General features: G+C 38.9%; 1 protein-coding gene across 1 annotated transcript; it reads right to left on the bottom strand.

The window, feature by feature from the left end:
• Window positions 1–1,547: 1,547 nt before the first annotated feature.
• Window positions 1,548–16,229, bottom strand: LOC102923384 (uncharacterized). Its single transcript, XM_006996612.4, is given in 5 exon segments — window positions 1,548–1,713; window positions 1,716–2,893; window positions 4,291–4,351; window positions 4,518–4,644; window positions 16,030–16,229. Coding segments are annotated over 5 exon segments (1,497 nt in total). The 5' UTR covers window positions 16,129–16,229; the 3' UTR covers window positions 1,548–1,681.
• Window positions 16,230–21,471: the final 5,242 nt, after the last annotated feature.

Here is a 21,471-nt window from a genome sequence, read left to right as displayed (position 1 = left end):
CCTTCCCAACATGAACCTTCCCAATCTGGTCTGTCTTCATTCACATGACATGAATTAATACATACTAGAAAATTACAAAATCACTCCCCATGCTATAATCAGGTCCTTTTTCATAATTATGACTTGAGCAGCTGATTGCCTACCCTGTTTCTCACCGCAGTACACACAATAAACTATTCCTCCTACTCTGGTCTGATGGCAGAAGCCAGGCTCCACATGCAAATCCTTTCCCTGTGACTACAATGGATAGTCTACTAGATGATGCAAAATGATAATTTTGAAACTCTAAGGTGGTATCAAGCCACAACAATATATTGTAGAGATTCAGCTGTATATTAAAGCTATACCTAGAAAGTCGAGGAATTTTTCTAGAGGAAACCATTTATCAAGGAACATTTGGTATCATTCAATTTTTAATATATCTGCTGTCTTCTGCTATGAAATTCTTGTGTTCATATGCTACTAGACCATATGGCAAACAGCAAAAACAGTTTTTTTTTTGGTTGTTGTTGTATGAGTTCTTCCCTGTTTCCTGATATCAAGATGATACAAAATATTTAAATCATTTATAGAGCTAGAAACAAGGCTGAGCAGTTAAGAAAACTTTATTCCCAGGACCAAGGTCAGGTTTTTGACAACTTCTTGTAACTCCCAATACAAGAAGATCCAAGAGTCTATCATTAATTTTCTCTTGTAAGTACTTATTCTTTTAACACAGGTATTCAGGTAGCTAAAGGTTTATTTATAGAGGTTTTCTTCATTATGAATTGGTTCATGTAATAGATCATGCTGCAGGTTGAGGATGTGAGATCCTAGCCTTCTGCTTCACCTGCCAAGTCTGACATTTATTGCTATACCACTTTCATGGTGATCCTGTATCCCTCCAGAACTAAGGACTAGATTAAACATTCATAAGTTGACATAGACATTGTGTTTTGTCACAACAGAAAAAGCACTAATACACATCCATAAACTTTTACACCTGAATTAGACATTTCATGTAATTGAAGAGAAGTATGAAATCTAAAAGAGTTACTTTATTCTTTAAATAAGTAGGGCTTTTGTCAATGAGTATGAAGGTGCAAACAAAGTAAAAAATGGACATTATCATGCTAGACAAGACTGTGGATATTGTCGGATTTTTTTCTTGTTCAAAAATTTTACCAAATTTTTATTGTCATATTCCCTCTGGTATTAGTGTTTCAGATCATCAAAGATTACTGTGATATTAACAGATTGGTTGCAAACTAAAAATTTACTCTTGTAAAAGGCTATCACAAAATGCAAAACATGACCACATTGACTACAATTACAGGGTTTCTTTATAGGATGATTTGAGTATATTCACAGAGTTTCTCTGCAGGATGATTTTTTCTCATGATTTAGAAGACTTCTGATACATGCAAGGGCTTTACCACATTGAGTACATTCAAAGGACTTCTCTACAGTATGTGTTCTTGTATGTGCCTGAAGATTATTGAGTTGTGAAAAGTCTTTACCACATTGATTACATTCATAGGGTTTCTCTCCAGTATGTAATCTTTTATGTTTTTGGAGAGTACTCTGATGTGCAAAAGCTTTACCACATTGTTTACATTCATAGGGTTTCTCTCCAGTATGTGTTCTCTCATGCATTTGAAGATGACTGTGTTGTGAAAAGGCTTTACCACATTGATTACATTCATAGGGTTTCTCTCCAGTATGTGTTCTTTTATGCATTTGAAGATTAGTGAGTTGTGAAAAGGCTTTACCACATTGAGGACATTCATAGGGCTTCTCTCCAGTATGTGTTCTTTTATGCATTTGAAGAGGACTTTGTTCAGCAAAGGCTTTACCACATTGATTACATTCATAGGGTTTCTCTCCAGTATGTCTTCTTTTATGTATTCGGAGATTACTGTAAAATGCAAAGGCTTTACCACACTGACTACATTCATAGGGTTTCTCTCCAGTATGTGTTCTTTTATGTCCTTGGAGATGACCATGACTTGCAAAGGCTTTACCACATTGACTACATTCATACGGTTTCTCTCCAGTATGTGTTCTTTTATGTCTTTGGAGATGACCATGACTTGCAAAGGCTTTACCACATTGATTACATTCATAGGGTTTCTCTCCAGTATGTGTTCTTTTATGCATTTGAAGAAGACTCTGTTCAGCAAAGGCTTTACCACATTGATTACATTCATAGGGTTTTTCTCCAGTATGTCTTCTTTTATGTATTTGGAGATTACTGTAAAATGCAAAGGCTTTACTACATTGAGTACATTCATAGGGTTTCTCGCCAGTATGTGTTCTTTTATGGATTTGTAGATAACTATGATATGCAAAGGCTTTACCACATTGATTACATTCATAGGGTTTCTCTCCAGTATGTGTTCTTTTATGCATTTGAAGATTAGTAAGTTGTGAAAAGGCTTTACCACATTGATTACATTCATATGGTTTATCTCCAGTATGCAATCTTTTATGTTTTTGGAGAGTACAGCGATATGCAAAGGCTTTACCACATTGATTACATTCATAGGGTTTCTCTCCAGTATGTGTTCTTTGATGGATTTTGAGACTACTGTGACTTGCAAAGGCTTTACCACACTGACTACATTCATAGGGCTTCTCTCCAGTATGTGTTCTTTTATGTACTTGGAGACTACTGTGACTTCCAAAGGGTTTACCACCTTGATTATATTCAAATGGTTCCTCTCCATTATGCGTTCTTTTATGTATTTGGAGATGACCATGACTTGCAAAGGCTTTACCATACTGATTACATTCATAGTGTTTCTCTCCAATATGAGTTCCTTTATGTATTTTTAGAATACTCTGATGTGCAATGGCTTCACCATATTGAATAACTTCATGGGTTTTCTCTTCAGTATAATTTCTTTTGTGTCTGCAAGAATAATAGGTACATATAAAAGCTTTACCACACTTATTGCATTCATAACTCTTCCTATAGTATGAGTCATTCTACATTTGCAAAGTGAACCAAGATGAACAGAAATATTTACCCATTCCTAGTACTCACAGGGCTTTTCTGCAAAGTGAAGTTGTTGATGCATTCCCAATGAAGCTCGAAAACCAATTATTTGTAAACCTGAATCACATTCAACAAAGTGTCTAGAAGTGGGGACTACTACATATCTTCTAATATCCACAGAGAGAAAAAGATACATTGTTTTTCCCATATCCCTATTCTCATATAGCCTATATCCAGAGTGACATATGGTAAACCTATTAAGCAAAGAATAACAAACAAAAGGTTTCCACACTGTATTCACAATTTGACTATCTATTCCTCATAGACATGTGTATAGGAATTAAGGTTTCTCCACAAAAATTGCCCCTTGACTCTTGGCTCTATTTTCCCCTCTCCCTAAACTTAGCAAAGTCAAAACAAGTATATGAATAATAACACCTTTATTATGGATTATTTGATTAGTAGAAAGCTTTAGATATATACTTATCACCTATTCAATGTAGTACACCTTTTGCAATATCTGAGTGTTATGAAACTAAATGGATTGGCAGTTCTACAACATACATGGGGCTATGACTCAAATGGTGATATCTGTTAAGGCATTGTTTCCTTGTCTTCTCTCTTAAAGAAATGCCTTGCAAACATAATTCACCTATCTGATCTTAAGGTATATGGTTTTGTGAGAATTTAATAATCAACCATGCACTTTAAGCTGTGTGTAGCAGGAATCTTAAATGGTCTTATTAATAAAATCAAACCTGGAGCCAGATATTGTGGTGAATGCTGGAAGATCAGAGAAGCAGAACAAGCCACAGCTACCTCACCTTGCCAGTTCCTCAGCTGATCCTGTTTCCTCAGACTGGAAACCTCTAAGTCCTCATCCAGTATGAATCTCAGCAGAACTGCTACTCCAAAGCCTGAAAGTTTAACCAGCTAAACGCTTCTAGTTTCTGGTCTTCACACTCTGCTTTCTGCCATCACTCCCTGGGATTAAAGGCTCACTTTCTGGGATTAAAGGTGTGAGTCACCATGCTTGGCTGTATCCTTGAACACACAGAGATCCAGGTAGATCTCTGCCTCTGGAATGCTAGGATTAAAGGCATGTGCTACCACTGCCTATCCTCTATGTTTAATATTGTGGCTGTTCTGTTCTCTGACCCCAGATAAGTTTATTAGCATGCTCAATATTTCGGGGAACACAATACCACCACAGCTGTGCTTATTTATATCGTTTCTTTTCTTTACAACTTCCAGGACATATTAAAATTTCTTGAGAGGCACGTTTGTATCAGCTTGTACATGAAAATTACCTTTTGTGTCTTCTAGAACTTTCACAATGTTCTTCAATGTTATGGTCTTCCCAATTGTAGCCTAAAATATAGCACCAGAAAAATGTATGGTATATTATTAGAAATTATGCTAGATTTGAGTACTATCTTCAGTGAACCTTAGAACCATGCCTGATTTATTCAGCTCATCAATAACTAAGAAATAGTTGTCCCCTTATTTTAATATGTGAAGGAAAATTCAGTCTTACCTATAGTAGTGAGGTTCCAGTAGGTCTCCAGCATCACATCTTTATAGAGATTCTTCTGAGAAGGAGCCAGCAAAGCCCACTCTTCTTGAGTAAAGTTCACATGCACATCATCATAGGTCACTGCATTCTAAAAGATCCCATACATGTGTACAGCAAAAAGCATGATACTGACAACATTGTAAATGTATACTTCTTTGACAATATAGTCATATAATTCTTGTGTTTCCCACACTCAATCCATGACATGGACATTATAGTATCATCACAAAGGCACTTTAGAAGGAAACTGAATAGGAGGTTCACCTGTCATTTCTGCACCCTTTGAATGGGATATCACATTGCAAAAGAAATGACTATTAGCAGACAGAGAGACAAGCAAACAGATCAGCAGTACTGAGTACACATCAGAGAAATTGTGTTAACAATTACTAACTACAAAAAAAGAAAAAATAGAAAGCAAGCTGAGTGTATTGGGTCATGCCTTTAATCCCAGCACTCAGAAGGCAGAGAGTGATTCTTCTGAATTGAATGTCACTCTAGTCTATGCAGTCAGTTCCAGGGCAGCAAGAAGTATATAGCAAGACCCTGTCTCCTCTGCAAAAATCAATCAAACAAAAAATTAGAAAGAACTCAGAAGTTTTTACTGAAGTTCCTACAAAGAGTTATGCATTCCCTCCAGTTCTGTATTCATCTTCCAGAAACCTGAAGTGCCCCAGTTTAACTCTAGCATTAATAAGATCTTATTAAAAAGGAATGAGTGTTTAAACAGTTACAAATAGACAGATGAAAACATTAGCAATGCAAATATTGATCATAAATAATTAACATAAGGCAGGAGAGATGGTTCAATTTGCTGGTCTTGCATATAGTTAGGCTTAATTGCCATTATGTACATGGGGGATCACAATTACCCATTATTCCAAGTTCAGGGGTCCTGAGACCATTTTTTGACTACTGTGAGGACCAGGCACATATGTGGTGCATATCCATGCATATAGGCAAAATGCTCATATTTATTTTGAAAAATTCAAAACACAACAGGCAGGAAGAATGTCACACACCTGCAATCCAGTTATTCAGAAGGTCCAGGCAGTACTAATGTCATGAATACATGCCATCCTGGGAAAGAGAATGATATCCTCTGCCAAATTTCAAAATTCAAGATGTAGGTGAAGTTCAGCATAATAGCACATGCTTAACATGTACAAAAACCTACATTCCAGGCCTACCACACAATAATATAAAATCAAAGAAAGCCAGAAATGTTGTCCCACCTTTAATCCCAGCACTTGGGAGCCACAGTCAGGTAGATCTCTGAGTTAGGGGCCATTCTGGTCTACAGAGCCACTTTCAGGACAGCCAGGGATACACAGACAAACCTTGTCTTAAAAAACAACAAAATTAAAATAATAAAAACTGCAGGCTAGCAAAACAACTTAGCATTGAATAGCAATTGTTTCTATTGTATTTTATATGATTTAGGAATAGAGTCTATAATGATGGTAAAGGTATAACCACAGGAGATGGAAGCCAGCTGATCAGTTTCAACCATAACACAGTAATGTTTCAACTACAATACCTACTGAGGAGGTTCTTCATTCAATCAACTACATTCTGAACCAGGTCACTATAGGCTCATGGCCATCCATGAAGAAAGTGCATATAGTCACTTCAATAATCCTAATAGTCGTAACAGCCCCTACACTATTCAAATGGCCAAAGTCCTTCTGACACTCAAGAGAATCTCTTGACTGTGACATCTTGTGAAATCAAAAAACAAATCATATCTTTCCAACATACAATGGCACACAATAGCCATTCTCATTCCAAAAGAGAGGAATGGATAAATAATGAGGGAAGATTGGGCCAAGACAAGACAAACCCAGCAGGGCAACCATCAAATCCTATAGCTCTGTCAGACAGAGAGGACTTCAGTTTCAAAGGGATAGAAGCCCCTATCCCTGCAACTTCTCATACATCTCTCTCTCTTTGGTTACTTCCACTCTCTATACACAGCTCTCCATGACAGATATTTTATAGCTTAGGCATCACAACATTTTATGGTCTCAAAATACAACCTAGGGTTCAACCTCACAGCATCCTGCAATAAACTCTCAGTCTCCTCACTGGGACTCTTGACTCTGCCAAACAAACTGCCTGTAACTGTGCTGAACTGAAACCACAGACTAAGAATCCATAATGTCAAATCTTTCTTGTTTCCAGAAACAGTACAACATCAATGATACCCCCAACTTTGGTTTCTAAGCTGTGATTGGGCCAGAGTTGCAGCATGTTTTGTATGAAGTTGCTTACTGGAACTAGGAATCACTTTGCCTACTCCTCCCATTAATTGAGGGCACAGAAGGATGGATTCTTACCCTTAGGGCACCCTGCTAGGCATCCAATGTAGAGGGAAGGACTGCTGTGGAATGGTCTTTCTGTATACTGTGAATATGTGTTGCTACCACTGGTTAATAAAGAAGCTGCTTTGGGCCTATGGCAAGACAGGATATAGACAGGTGGGAAATCCAAAAGAGACAGATACAGGGAGAAGAAAGGCAGAGTCAGGGGAAATGCTGAGAGCCAGAAGGGACACAAGATGTAATAGAATACAGGTAAAGCCATGAGACACATGGCAATACACAGATGAACAGATATGGGTTAATTTAAGATGTAAGAGCTAACTAGCAAGAAGCCTAAGCCATAGACCCAACAATTTGTAATTAATACTAAGCCTCTGAATGATTATTTTATAAATGGCTATGGGACCACAGGGCCAGGTGAAATAGGGAAAAGCTCTCTGTCTACAAAGGACTTCCTCTTTAATGGTGATAATCTCCCTGAAATTTTCTGTCTCTGTTTCAGCACTTGACTGCCATCTGAAACTACCTAAGTGCAGTTTTTCTGTATAACCCCATAGAATTTTTATTGACTTCTGCCCCACTTGCTTTTTTTCACTGTAGTCCTGAATGAGTCATCAGTAATAGCCATCCAAGAGATTCAATGTTCCAGCTCAGTAATCAGCCCATTATTTTTTTTAATTCCATCTTCCTCAATTTCTTGGGGCATTGAGTAAAATAAGAAAGGTTTGGGGAAAAAATATCACACAAATGACCTCTAGCCTAATTTACCATGAATTCTACTTCCCATTGAAATCCTAATACCTGGACCCCCGCTGTCTGCCATTACACTCAACACTCCCATCTCCCAGATCCTACAAGAGCAGTTTATTAAGCTCTGTGTAGAGCTTATGGCTCTTGATACCCAAAGTCTTGATATCTTCCACATTCCTTTAAAAGATAGTATTCCCAGGTTCTGCTCAGCAACAAAGTCACTTTTGGTGTATCATTTTTATTCTAACTTGAATCTCTGATGCTGGGATTAAATTCTCTAACCAAAAGCTTCTTAGGTAATAAATAGGTTTATTTGGATGATTATGTCAGATTATAGTCCATCATTGTGGGAGTTTAGGATAGAAACTCAAGCTAGCAAGTGAAGGTAACAAACACAGGGAAACTTTGTTTCTTGGCTTTCTCTCTTACTTGGTCATTGTTTCATGCCCAACTAGCTCTCTTATCTAGCCCAGGCCTACTTTCTTTGGGATATTGCCACCCTCAATGGAAGGCCCTTTGCACATCAATCATCAATCAACACAGTCTCTCACAGACATGGCAACCAGCCATTCTGATGGAGGCACATCCTCAATTGATTTTCCCTCAGGGGACTGTAGGTTCAGATATGTTGACTGCTGGTGCTAACTAGGAAACAGAGACAATCATATACAAGAAGGTTTTAAAAACCAAAACCAATGTATTAACCACATCAATGATTTAAATAGCAAAAATGCAAACATTGATGATAGTAACAACTGGAAAACACAGATATACCATGAGAAGAGGCAAGGGTGTAAGATCAAGAAGAGAAAACTAAAACTAAAACTAAACTAAAACTAAAACTGTTTCTCCACAGAGTCTCCAAACCAACAAAAACTCAATGAACTCATAACATAATATAGTCATCTGTCAAAATACAAAAATAGGTAAAGGTCCATCATATAACACAAAAGGCACCACTGATAAAAGGAGGCACAAAGACAGACCTACAAATTTAACATGGTCCTCTTAAAAAAGAACTACAAGATTCTAGCCAAAATCAAAAGCAAGCATTATCCCTTGAACACACGAGCCAAGAAGGGCAGTAGAAAAAGGCAACACTCAGCTAACACATGCTCTAAAAATCCAGAAAGCAAACAGAAACCCAGGAACAAAACTCCCATCCAACCAAGACAAACTCAGAAATCAGTACCTAGACCTATAATCACTCCAAACCCAGTTGCCAGATACCAGGATAGGAACATGATCAATACCAGCCAGGGCACATGTTACCACCAGAGCCCAGCTATCCTATCCCAGCAGGTACTGAAGTTTCACCATAGCTGAAATACAGAAAAAAAAAAAAAAAAAAAAAAAAGACCTTAAAACCAACTATATGGAGATGACAGATGTCCTTAGGAAGAAAACAAATAAATCCCACAAAGAAAGTCAGGAAACCAATAAACCTCTTAAATAAAGAGAAGAAAAAACCAAATAGTTGAAGGAAACAAAACTGTTCAAGAGCTGAAAATGGAAATAAAAGCAATAAAGAAAACACAAACTGCAGAATCCTGGAAATGAAACCAGTCTGGAAGGAGGAGCAGGAATGTCTTCCCAGCAATGGGCAGCAAGGTCAGGCTTATGTGTTCAAAGCAATTCTCAATTACATACTGTGAGGCAAGCCCAAGCTATAGGAGACATTGACCTAAACCAGTAGTTCTTGACCTTTCAAATGCTATAACCCTTGAATACAGTTCATATCCCAGTAGTGACTGCCAATTATAAAATTATTTCCATTGCTACTTCATAACTGCAATTTTGCTACTTTTGTGAACTGTAATATAAACATCTGTTTTCTGATGGTCTTAGGTGACCCCTGTATGAGCATCTTTGACTCCCGGGGTCATGACTCACATAGGTTGAGTAACACTGCTCTAAACTCACATAGATAGATAGATGATAGATAGATAGATAGATAGATAGATAGATAGATAGATAGATAGATAGATGATAAATAGAAAGAAAGATAGATAGATAGATGATAGATAGATAGATAGATAGATGATAGATAGATAGATGATAGCACTTAAGAAAAAAATAGAATGAAATGCAAATTACAACTTCTCTCTGAATTTATCTCATCAAAGTCAGAATGCCTAAAATTTTTAAAATGACAAGTGCTGGCATTGATGTGCAGAAAAAAGAACTCCATTTCAGTGCTTGAGGGAATCAAACTGGTGCAACCATTTTAAAAATCAGTATGGAGGATCCATCCACAAAAGGCTAACTCTAGATATACCATATGACCCAGCAGTACCACTCTCATATTTATATACAGAAGAAATTCCATATCATATTCCAGAGATAATTCATGTTCATTGTGATTATATTTACAATAGCCAAGAAATGGAAATACTTTAGATTTGCATCAACTGATCAATGAATAATGAAAATAAAAAGGGTAATCTTATTCAGATATTGAGAAAAATGAAACTATGGAATGCACAACTAAACAGAAGGAGCTAGAAACAGTTATTTTGAGTAAGGTACTCAGACCAAAGAAGATAAACATTACATGTTTTCAGTCACTGTGGAGGTTGATGTTAAATCTTCAGATATGTGTTTCAATTGTAATATCTATAGAGTTCACGAAATTGATAAAATGCCATGGGAATGGCTATGGAGAGAAGGGAGATAAAATTTACAGATGCAAAGGGAAAAAATGGACTAAGGAGGGTTAAACTATATTGGGGGGTGGGATGGAGGTAGGATATACAAAGGAGAAGGGAAAGGGATAAATAAAACAAAAGACTTTTTGAAAAAGTTAAGGAAATTTACTACACTTTTATATCACTAACATACACTCACACACAGAGAGACACAAACATACATAGAAAGATGAATAGAGAGGAGAGAGAGAGAGATACAGAATTAAAATGGAGGTACTCTGAAACAGAACAATGCTCCTACTGGACACCAGAGAGAGACAAAAATTCTTTGCCATATATAAGTTACTTCTTTTGGAATTTTTGCCAATTAGGTCCTCCAAATCCCTCAAACATAACACTGCATTGCTCTTGGTTATCCTCAAGAACTTGAGAAGACCCTATTGATGAAGACATGATTGAGTAATAGAGCATAGCAAAATCAAAGTGGCAAAGAGGCAGAAGCTTTATTGCTGTGGATATTACTCTGTATGCTGTGAATGTGTTGCTCTGATTGGTTCATAAATAAAGTGTGACAAGATGAGAAGAGAATTCTGGGAAGAGGCAGGAGTCACCAGCCAGACACAGAGGAAGCAAGATGTGAAGGCAGAACTGAGAAAAGGTACCAAGCCACATGGCTAAACATAAATAAGAATTATGGGTTAATTTAAGTGTAAGAGCTAGTCAATAGTTAGCCTGAGCAAATGGCCAGGCAGTTTTAATTAATATAAGCCTCTGTGTGTTTATTTGGGTCCAAGCAGCCACAGGGCTGTGGGAGCTGGGCAGGACCAAGAAAACTTCAGCTACAAATGGCACCCAACGGCTCGAGTTTCCACCTAAAACCTGAGAATACTTAATAAGCAATTCTAAATGGAGTCAAAAACTGGTTCCTGCTTCATATCTCATGTGGGCAGCAAGACACCGCAACATGCGGACTTTAACTACAATATGGTGGGTACATGGCACGTGGGCTTGACCTACAGCATGGCTGCAGATTCCTGCTACAATACACAGAGGCATCTTCAAGATTCACAGTTTGGTGCCTGGTGGATTTAGCCTTTGCTAGTTAAAAAAAAAAAAAAAAAAGAGTTTTTTGGGCTACACTCTGCTGGATGGAGGCATGGACCCACCCAGAGCTGGTAAACTTAGTTCCGCCATGTTGGGAAGCTGAGTTCGCAGAGCCAGCAGTTCTACTTCAGTACCAGCCACTGCAGTTTAAAGCAAATAGGTTCACAATAAGAGAGATTCAGATGGAATAGTTTACAATGTGTGTAAAAATGTAAATAGGCTTGGAGAGAAAGAAAAAGGAATATATATTGACAGTTATATAAAGAAATAGAAAGTTTTAAAAAATAAAGTCTTTAAAGAGAAAGTAAAAGTAATATAAAAAAAAAAGCCACATAGAAATGTGGAAATCACACAGAGTCTGGATTATATCCTCTGATATTTTTAACTGCAGAAAGACATTTGATTGTGAAGGCTGCTCAGTTAAATCAGTATGTATATTTTAGAGGTATTTTGACTTGAAAATTTGGATCTAAGGATATGTTGCTTTGGAAAGGAGGCTCTGTTTTTGTTTCCACATGAAACAAGAGGCTATGGGTTTGTTCCAGATTAAGATACATCAGGTTTGACCAGCCAAGACCGCCTGAAAGGTCTCCGATGACACCATGGCCCAGATGATCCCAACATCCAGAATGGTTTCAAGGCAACTGGCTCAGAGACTCACGGACTATTCCATAATCCTAAAATTTTCATTGTGTCCTCATAAAAATACAGCGCACTCATCCAGCAGAAAGCAGTATGAGAAGCTACACCCAAATTCCCAAATATACCAAGCTGGCTTTGGAGATGGAATTGGCTCACTCCTTCTCTAAACCCAAGCAAATTGCCAAAAGAAAAGGTTGAGTTTCTTCTGTCCTGTCCCATATTAGAAGAGCCCTCTGGTGTGGGACAGAGGAAAATCAATATTTTTATTTAAAGCAGGTTGATTATAAATGCAATCTCTTTCTAGAGAAGGGGATAGTATAGATATGACAGTATGAAAGGGTAGATTAATGAACCTACTTTAAAGAGCAACAACTTGTTTAGAAGTGTTTTACACTGCTATGGATTTTAGTTTATTGATAAAAGTTTAAACTTAATTTTGTTATACTGTATATATATATTTCTACTCTCGTTGGAGGTATTATAGATATAATTCAATTAGATAGGTAATCTTCAAACACTTCAAAGACCTACAGAATATGGCAGTTAAAATGTTTTAAAAATCTAGATTTTTCTGGACAGTGAGAAATGTCTGCTCCTGGCAGCACCAGTTTACTTGATAGAGGAGGATGGGCATCAAAGACACTCTATATGGAATTTATCTTCTTCTTGCCAAAAATAGCCATTTGGGCAAGAAACTGTTCTTGCCCAGACTGCTTGACAAAATGATGTATTGACTGGACATGCAGGTAGAACACTAAGCTATACTGACTTTGAAACAGAGCAAGCACTTCCCTGGTAGAGAAAATATCCTTAAAAAGACATTGTATGACTTTGTCCCATAGCCACTAAGGGCTGTTAGCTGACACATGGAGTTACAGCCAACGGCCTGTCTCTCAAACTACTGAGCTGACATAACTGAGTCAACCTGTATTGCACATACCTGCATGGGAGATTTTGCTAATAGCAAACTGAATACTTAGTAGCTCAAGCTATCCTCCCTAAACTGTATACCCACCAATTCTGTTTGTCTTCCTTCACAGAAAATAACTCACCCTGTCCCATCAGGTCCTTCTTTGTAATGGAGAGGCCTGCAGCTCACTGCCTTCAACTTCAGTCTGGGATCAAGCTATTGTCTAGACCGTTTCCCCCTGCAGTGTACAGAGTACACTGCTCCTCCTCTTCTGTTCTGAAGGGAGAAGCCATGCTCCACACACAAATCCTTTCCTTGTTCTGCAATGGACAGCCCACTATGTGACTCAAACTGGCAAGTTTAGAACTCTGATGTGCTGCAGACCTATAATCCAAGAATTTAGGGTGGTTAGTCGGGAGGCTAGCAAGGGCAATGCCCTATGGGGCAGCAGAAAAGGTTCAAGTCCACCTCAATCAAGATGGGAGACCTTAACTCAAAACTGCTTTTCAAAAAGGCTGGAGATGCAGCTGTTCAAGAATTATAATACCTTCATAGCACACCAGGACTTGATGGTTATGACCCTGTAATGGCTCCTTAAGCAGCATGTTAGAGGCCTTTGATAGGTAGGTGGGCCTTTAGGCTGCTTGTAAATCTGGGTTGTCTCATTTGTTATGGGAATGTAGCTTAACAGCTGATTAATCCTGGTGAACAAACATTTACATCTTACCATACTAATTTCTAACAGGCATGGTTAGCATACTACTTATCTTTGGGGTATTTGGGATGCAGCCCTCCCTCAGCTAAATTCTACTTTGTGTGACTTAATGTCTCCTAAGAACTGGTAAATCCTTATACCATCAATTCTATTACCATCAATTCTACTTTTCTACATCACAGTTTAGCAGTGGAATGCTACTCTACACAGAAGACAGTGTTTACAAGCTCCACATAATTAATTCCAGATGGATCCTAAACATAAATGTTAAATGTTAAAAGTACAGAACTTCTTGAAGATACTAGAGAGGCCAGTGCTCTCTGAGTTTGGCAAAGCTGGTGATGTTTCTCTCTCCACATGTGACAATATAAGCACTATAGGCACCAGCATTTCACAGTGATGTTAACAACAACTATTAAGCACAGTTCCACTCCCAATACTCTGCACAGACACAGCCCAGGGAGTGAAGTTATTCAGAGGCTGCCTCTGGCCCAGGGAGATGCAAGGACTAAAAAGGACCAGGCAGGACCAGGTAGGAACTTGCCAAACTGCCCTAGGGTAGTGAAATAGGCCTCAGAGTACTCTAGCCTCAGAATAGCTAGAGATAAGAAACTTTTTTATCTGAGGGCAATTAAGAATAAGTTTCTATCTAACTGACTGGTAAAATAAGGAAACGTACATGCTTTCTCTTTTACTTCATCTTAAAAATGGTCTCTGACTCTTTCTGTCTCCGCACAGTTACAAATCTCCACATTCTGTACATACAGCTACATATCTTTCTTATGGCTATACACTTCTATACACAGTTACATCTATTTTCACATGTCTGCACATCTTTCTTTTACATACATTACTCTTCTACTTTTCTTTTCTATGAGGCGTCTTCTTCCTTGCCTCCACAGTTATAATTCTCCACACAGCCATAGCTATACATCTCATATACATAGCTCTCTCACCATGTAATACCTTACACCAGTCCTACATGCTCTCATACAGCTCTTTACACAGTTCCTATATGTAGCGGCAACACTTTCACGCAGCTTTATGTCTCACACACTCACTCACTCACACATGCTTCTTCTATACCATTCACTCACTCTTAGTTTACTCACTCTCTCATTAATTCTCTCTCTCATCCTCTCTAGGCTTCTTTTTCATCCCACTCAGCACACATACACTTTACTCACACTCGGCACAGCTTCATCCCTACAATGATGCTGCTCCTTCCTTAGCCAAACTCTGGACAATTATTTGTTACATTTTTCAGGGCCCAACCTATTCTAATAACACATAAAGTCACACAGTTTTTCTCAGGCTAGCAGGGCCATAAAGACCGGCCAGTAGGTGTATACACTTATTACACTTAACTTTTTCCCAGAGAACGACATTGAAATTCAGGACTAAACAGTAACAGTGGGAGGTAGAGCAGAAAGAGAAGGACTGCAAAGAACTATGTTTCAATGTAAACAGCCTAACCTTGATTTAGCAATAAACAACACCTGGGAATTAGTCTATGTATATTTTCTACAGGGGCAGTTTAGTCTGATTGAATCTGTTCTCAAGTCTAAAATTAGCCGTCTTTGAGAATGAAAATACTGTTACTTTCCTGTGTCAGTAAAGAGGAATATTCTGGTATTACTTCTATACATCAGAATTATACAGCTTAAACAGAAATCAACTTCCCGACCATCCACAACTGTAAGTGTGCCCAAAGATGTAAAACACACTGCCAAAGGGCTGTGGGAAAAAACTCCACAGCTGTTCTTATTAGGGAGGTAAGGTGGTGGTGGCACATGAGGAGTTACAGGCAGAAAACAACCAGTCAGTTACAGCCAGTGACCCCACTGCTTTACCTAATGGGGCCACCCCGTGGATTTTATTTAGTGGGGCTCCATCATGGTCTTTCCCTAGTGAGACTCCCCAACAAAGAGTTATACATCTGGTGGGTCCACCTGTCAAACGCAAGCTGTCACCTGCTGTATATTCCCACAGCCTCCTGCAAACAAGGATATTTCTAAGCTCAGTTCCACTCCCAATACTCTGCACAGACACAGCACAGGGAGTGAAGTTATTCAGAGGCTGCCAGCCTGGCCCAGGGAGTTGCAAGAACCACCTAGGACCACGCTGGACCAGGCAGGACCAGGCAGGACCAGGCAGGAACACGCCGAACTCTGTGTCTGGCCACTGGCTCCCACCCAGCCAGGGTAGGACGCACCAAAACGACTCCCGTGCCTCAGCAGGCCGCTCCACCTAGTCTAAGGACAGCGGCCCCTCACTCACCATGGCCGGCCACTCCTCCCCGCCCGGGGACAGCGGCCCCTCACTCACAACTACCAGTCAGCCACTCCTCCCCGCCTGGGGCCAGCGGCCCCTCACTCACCATGGCCGGCCACTCCTCCCGGCCTGGGGACAGCGGCCCCTCGCTCGTCTTGGCCCACCATTCTTCCCCATCTGTGGAGAGCAACCACTCGCTCACCATGGTGGGGCTACCGAGCTGACCCAGCTCTCCACACAATCAAGCCCAAGGTGCAGCGCAACCGGCAACTTCCGACTTCCTCAAGCGCTGAGCCTGTAAGCCTGGCTCCCGGAAGAACCCGCCCATCTGACTGGCAGGTCCTCTAGAAGCTGTGATTGGCTAGTGAGGCCTGAGTGACAGGACCAGGTGAGCAGAAGCAGAAGGGGCACAGCACAGTGGTTCCCAGCCTTGGCATCCAATCTAAGGACAGACCTATTCCAGACTGACTGGAGATTGGTGCCAAATTCAACAGCAAGTCTCTTGTTAATGTGAATCAGTGGGTCCAGTTTTAAAAGGAAGTACACAAATTCAAAAGGAGGCTAATCAGACAAGGTTGCACCAGAGGCACACAGAGTAACTCAAAACCGTTATAAACAACATCTACAGTGGCATGGAGACTGATAACCACAGCCTCTTGTCTGGAAAGTGTTGGGGTCTGAGAATCTGAAGCAACACCTTCCCAAAGGCCCTGGACCCAGACCATTACCACCTCTCCCAAGCGTATTCCCATATTAGAGATGGAGCTGGTTTTGTTCTGTACATCAGGGCCTTAGAGAAACTGCCCAAAGCCTAGGCAGATTGTCAATCTCGTAGAGACCTAGTTTCAAATATCTTCTAGAAGTTCAAATATCTTGCTTTTGACATGTACGTGTAAGATCCATTTGTAGTTAATTTGTGGAGGTTGTAAATGTGTGTCACGTACTGGGTAGCACTCCACTACTAAGCTGTGAATATAGAAGAGTACAACTGGTGATAAAAAAAGATTGACCAATGCTTAGGAGATAGTAATTCACAAAAAGTAGAATTTAGCTAAGGGAGGGCTGCCTCTAAAATACCCCAAAGATAAGTAGTATGTTAACCAGGACTGTTAGAGATTTGGATGCTAGGATGTAAATGAGTCTTCACCTTTTATGTATACTGTTATTGGTCACATGTCTGTAGTTAAAAACACTGAGTGCAATGCTTATCCATGGAGGATAGAGAGACACTTTGTGTAAAGATCTCTCTATAGTAAGCTGGGTCATCATAGTTCTAAGAAATGTTTCTTAGTTGTGTTACACTGGATGCTGTAACATCAATTCCATGATGTTTTGTTTTATTTTTGCTGTTTCTTAGTATCGACTATATACTCGAATTAAAATCCATAAGCATGGTTATAGTGGTGATGCCATATATTATATGAAGAGTGTCGTATGTTTTCTCTAAGGTTTAGTTTAACAGATTGTACCTATGTTAATTTATTACATTATCTTATACATAGTTTCTACCCAGCTGTCTTTTATTTAATTGTTGCTGCTTGGCACTATCTTAAGACAGACAATTAGCACCTTCCTGTGATCAGCTGTGCCTGCTTACAAAGGATGGCCACCACCAGGTTTGCTGACTGTTGATATTCCATCATGGAAGGAGGTATCCCCTCCTTCTGAGTATAGGGCCTCTTTTCCAGGTACTGTATGCAATTCAGCCCTAATGACATGTGACCTTGTGGTTTAGGGGAGGAGCTAGAGGACATAGTTGGGAAAAACTTGAGAGGAGGTGGATTCTGTGTATGCATCTATGAGAAAGCCATTGTTAAAAGTGGAAATTTTCCTTGAGTGCTATCAGGCTTACTGAACTTAGAATCCACGAAAGACTGTTCAAGAATTTATTAGAGGGATAAATAAGAGTAGCACACTCACCAATACAGAATGAAGGAATACAGGATGAAGTGATATAACTGGCTCTTCATCTGCCAGGAAGAATGGAAAAAGCTCCATACTAGGTCACCAAACCATGGAGTCAGTCATATTTCTTAAAACTATGATGACCCAGCTTACTATAGAGAGATCTTTACACAAAGTGTCTCTCTATCCTCCATGGATAAGCATTGCACTCAGTGTTTTTTTTTTTGAGCATTTATTTATTTATTTTTTCATCACAGGCAATTTATTTTGTTCTATTCATTCACAGTTAATACAGAAAACACTTGGAAACATTTCCATATAATGTTTGACACAGAAATCATCAAATAGAAGTATACAATGTTGACAGGTGGCAGTACATTTATAATTTATAACCCCAAATGTATTTATAAATTAGAAATGGAAAAATCTACAAATGAAATTATGAAGGTTCACCAAAGTCATTTAATCTGTCAGTTTCTCATTCATTTTTATGTCTTAATAATATTCTATTCTATGAATAAGCCACATTTTATTTCTCTCCAGTATTTGATAGCTATTTGAGTTGTTTTAACTTTTTTACTATTAGCAACACACTGCTGTAAACTTTCATGTACATGTTTCATAGGTGCACATTTTCAGTAGTTTGAGGATATATTCCTAAGGGTAGAATTGTTGAATAACAGAGTAATAATGTTTTGCATTTTGACCAACCACCAAACTGTTTTGCCAAAGTGGCACACCATTTTACAATCTCACCAAATCCTTGTTTTTAAGGCTCTGATTTTTGTACAAAAGCATTCAATCATTCTGTCAGACCAAACCAGGAAAAGTAAGCTATAGTTCAGAGCTGTTCTATTCCATTTACTATGCAAAGCCATTCTTGGCATTTGCAACTCTCAGGCCTTTTGAGTATTCTTGCAGTGTTCACCTTTTCCTCCACCACTTTTTTTTTCTTCTTTTTTTTCTGGTTTATTTCTATCTATTACAAATGTATAAAAAAAATCCTCCATCAACGCCGCTGTTAGCAGCAGAACCTTGAGAAATATACCTTTGGTTTGCCTCAGAAAAGGAACACATATTGCACTGTAAAGTTTATAAAATTGGTGCAAAACATTGTGATAATGTTACAATGCCAGTTTTAAGAGTTCAGTGACTAATGGGGAGCCAATGGGATACATGCAGAACTGTGAAAGCGATCTCACTTAGCCAGCTGTACACGTAGACTATAAATCTACATTCAGATCATTTCTGAACTAAGACTATCATCTCAGTTTATCTGTTGAGGTCAACCAGGAAACCCTAGAATATACCTTGATTTTTGCAAAAAACAAAATAGGGGGAGGGGTTTCTTCAGCATTTCAGTCCACGAGTAACAGTATCCTAACAGGCAAAGTGTTCTCTCACTGTCAACATAGAATGAACTGCTACTGGAGGTCAACTTGGGTTTTAATTTGCATTAGCACTTACATGCACAGTAGTCCAAGTTGTTGACCTCATGACTTTAAAAAGTAACTCTAAAAAAGTAAAATGGCCCTTCTTGGAAGACTAAAGAAAGACATCTAGCCACAGTTGTAAAAAGTCTCATCAAAACAATATACCCTTTTATGAATTACGCCTCAATTTTTTAAAAAAAAAAGTAGCCCCAAATAAGAAGCAGCTCTGAAAAAGAAAATATAACTTAAGATATTTGAAAAAAACAAGGTGAATACAGGTTCAAAAATAATTAAGATACATTTTCTTAAGGCTATCTAGAATTAGGCTTTAAAGAATTCTACCATTTCAAGTTTACCACTAGTTAGTAGATACCTATTTACAAACAAGATGTTCACCTTTTTTGTTCCTTTATCAAGAGAAAAATCTACCTTCAGACTATGAGGGTGGTGATGGGGAGGGACTAGAAAACAAGATTCAAACAATCCCATGCAAATATCACATTTTTCAAATGGAAGAACTCCAAACTGCACTAGAAGTTCCAATCACTAAGACACTTTCCATTGAAATGATTTAAGTACAACTACATGGCACCAAGGTTTAGGCCTAATATAGGCCTGACAACCAAGTCCTTGTTTTCTGGAAGAAAGGCCTCAAAAGTCCCACTCAATTCCACATAACAATACTTCACAGATCAATTAGGTTTTCCTTTCCTTAATATTTTTGTTTTTGACTTCTAATCTTAAAGACTAGATTAAAACTTAGCTCATTTCCCAGAAGGCATTGCTTCCCTTTGCTCTATGAAAGAGTCCACCAAGACCTCTTCCTCAAAACCATCTAGCCCCCAGCCTCCAGCCTGTGCTTGTGATGCATCTTTCTCAACATCCTGAAAAGGTAATGTAGGTAAAATATGCTCATAAACATTAAACTTAGTTGTTAGAAAGACGTAACTAGCTTTATAATTTAAGTTTTAAAACATAAATACTTGCAGCTTGATCTGCACTGACAATGATTGTCGAAGCCTAGAATTCAACATTTACAAATTCTCATTCACCCACACAAAACACACTATTATCACACAACTTGTGTCTTGAGAGAATCTTCTGCTTTTTAAATCTTTGGCCTCCCAGTCAATCCCAAGTTCAACCAACTTTAACTAAAACTTCACTCAGAATTTCACCAAGCTTTTCACCCACACATTAATGCTTGTTGTATCTTTCATTAACTGTCAAAATCTGAAGCCTGCTCAGAGATCGCCAGGTAAAAGAAAATAAATGAAATACACAGAGGTTATTTCAAAACAGAACATGACCATCATCCAAAAAAAAAAAAAAAAAAATGTCACGATTCCCGATTGGGATCATCTTTTGTTTCCCACGTTGGACTATTTCACACTCCGGCATTGGCCAAAGGACACAAGAGCTGGTTCTGGAGCATACAGTTTCTCACACAGGTGTCCCCAGAGGAACACCAGAGACAAAGTCACGTGAGGCCTCTCCCGTACAGAGACTGTCTCACAGGGGCAGTGAGGGAGGACACCCACTAGTTTGTGGAGATCCCTGAGAGAGGCACTCAGTGTTTTTAACTACAGACATGTGACCAATAACAGTATACATAAAAGGTGAAGACTCATTTACATCCTAGCATCCAAATCTCTAACAGTCCTGGTTAACATACTACTTATCTTTGGGGTATTTTAGAGGCAGCCCTCCCTTAGCTAAATTCTACTTTTTGTGAATTACTATCTCCTAAGCATTGGTCAATCTTTTTTTATCACCAGTTGTACTCTTCTATATTCACAGCTTAGTAGTGGAGTGCTACCCAGTACGTGACACACATTTACAACCTCCACAAATTAACTACAAATGGATCTTACACGTACATGTCAAAAGCAAGATATTTGAACTTCTAGAAGATATTTGAAACTAGGTCTCTACGAGATTGACAATCTGCCTAGGCTTTGGGCAGTTTCTCTAAGGCCCTGATGTACAGAACAAAACCAGCTCCATCTCTAATATGGGAATACGCTTGGGAGAGGTGGTAATGGTCTGGGTCCAGGGCCTTTGGGAAGGTGTTGCTTCAGATTCTCAGACCCCAACACTTTCCAGACAAGAGGCTGTGGTTATCAGTCTCCATGCCACTGTAGATGTTGTTTATAACGGTTTTGAGTTACTCTGTGTGCCTCTGGTGCAACCTTGTCTGATTAGCCTCC

The sequence above is a fragment of the Peromyscus maniculatus genome, chromosome 18 (genome assembly GCF_049852395.1).
Source record: "Peromyscus maniculatus bairdii isolate BWxNUB_F1_BW_parent chromosome 18, HU_Pman_BW_mat_3.1, whole genome shotgun sequence".
Classification (NCBI taxonomy): domain Eukaryota; kingdom Metazoa; phylum Chordata; class Mammalia; order Rodentia; family Cricetidae; genus Peromyscus; species Peromyscus maniculatus.
Note: the sequence above shows the minus strand (reverse complement) of the source record. Positions and strands in the feature narration are given on the sequence as shown.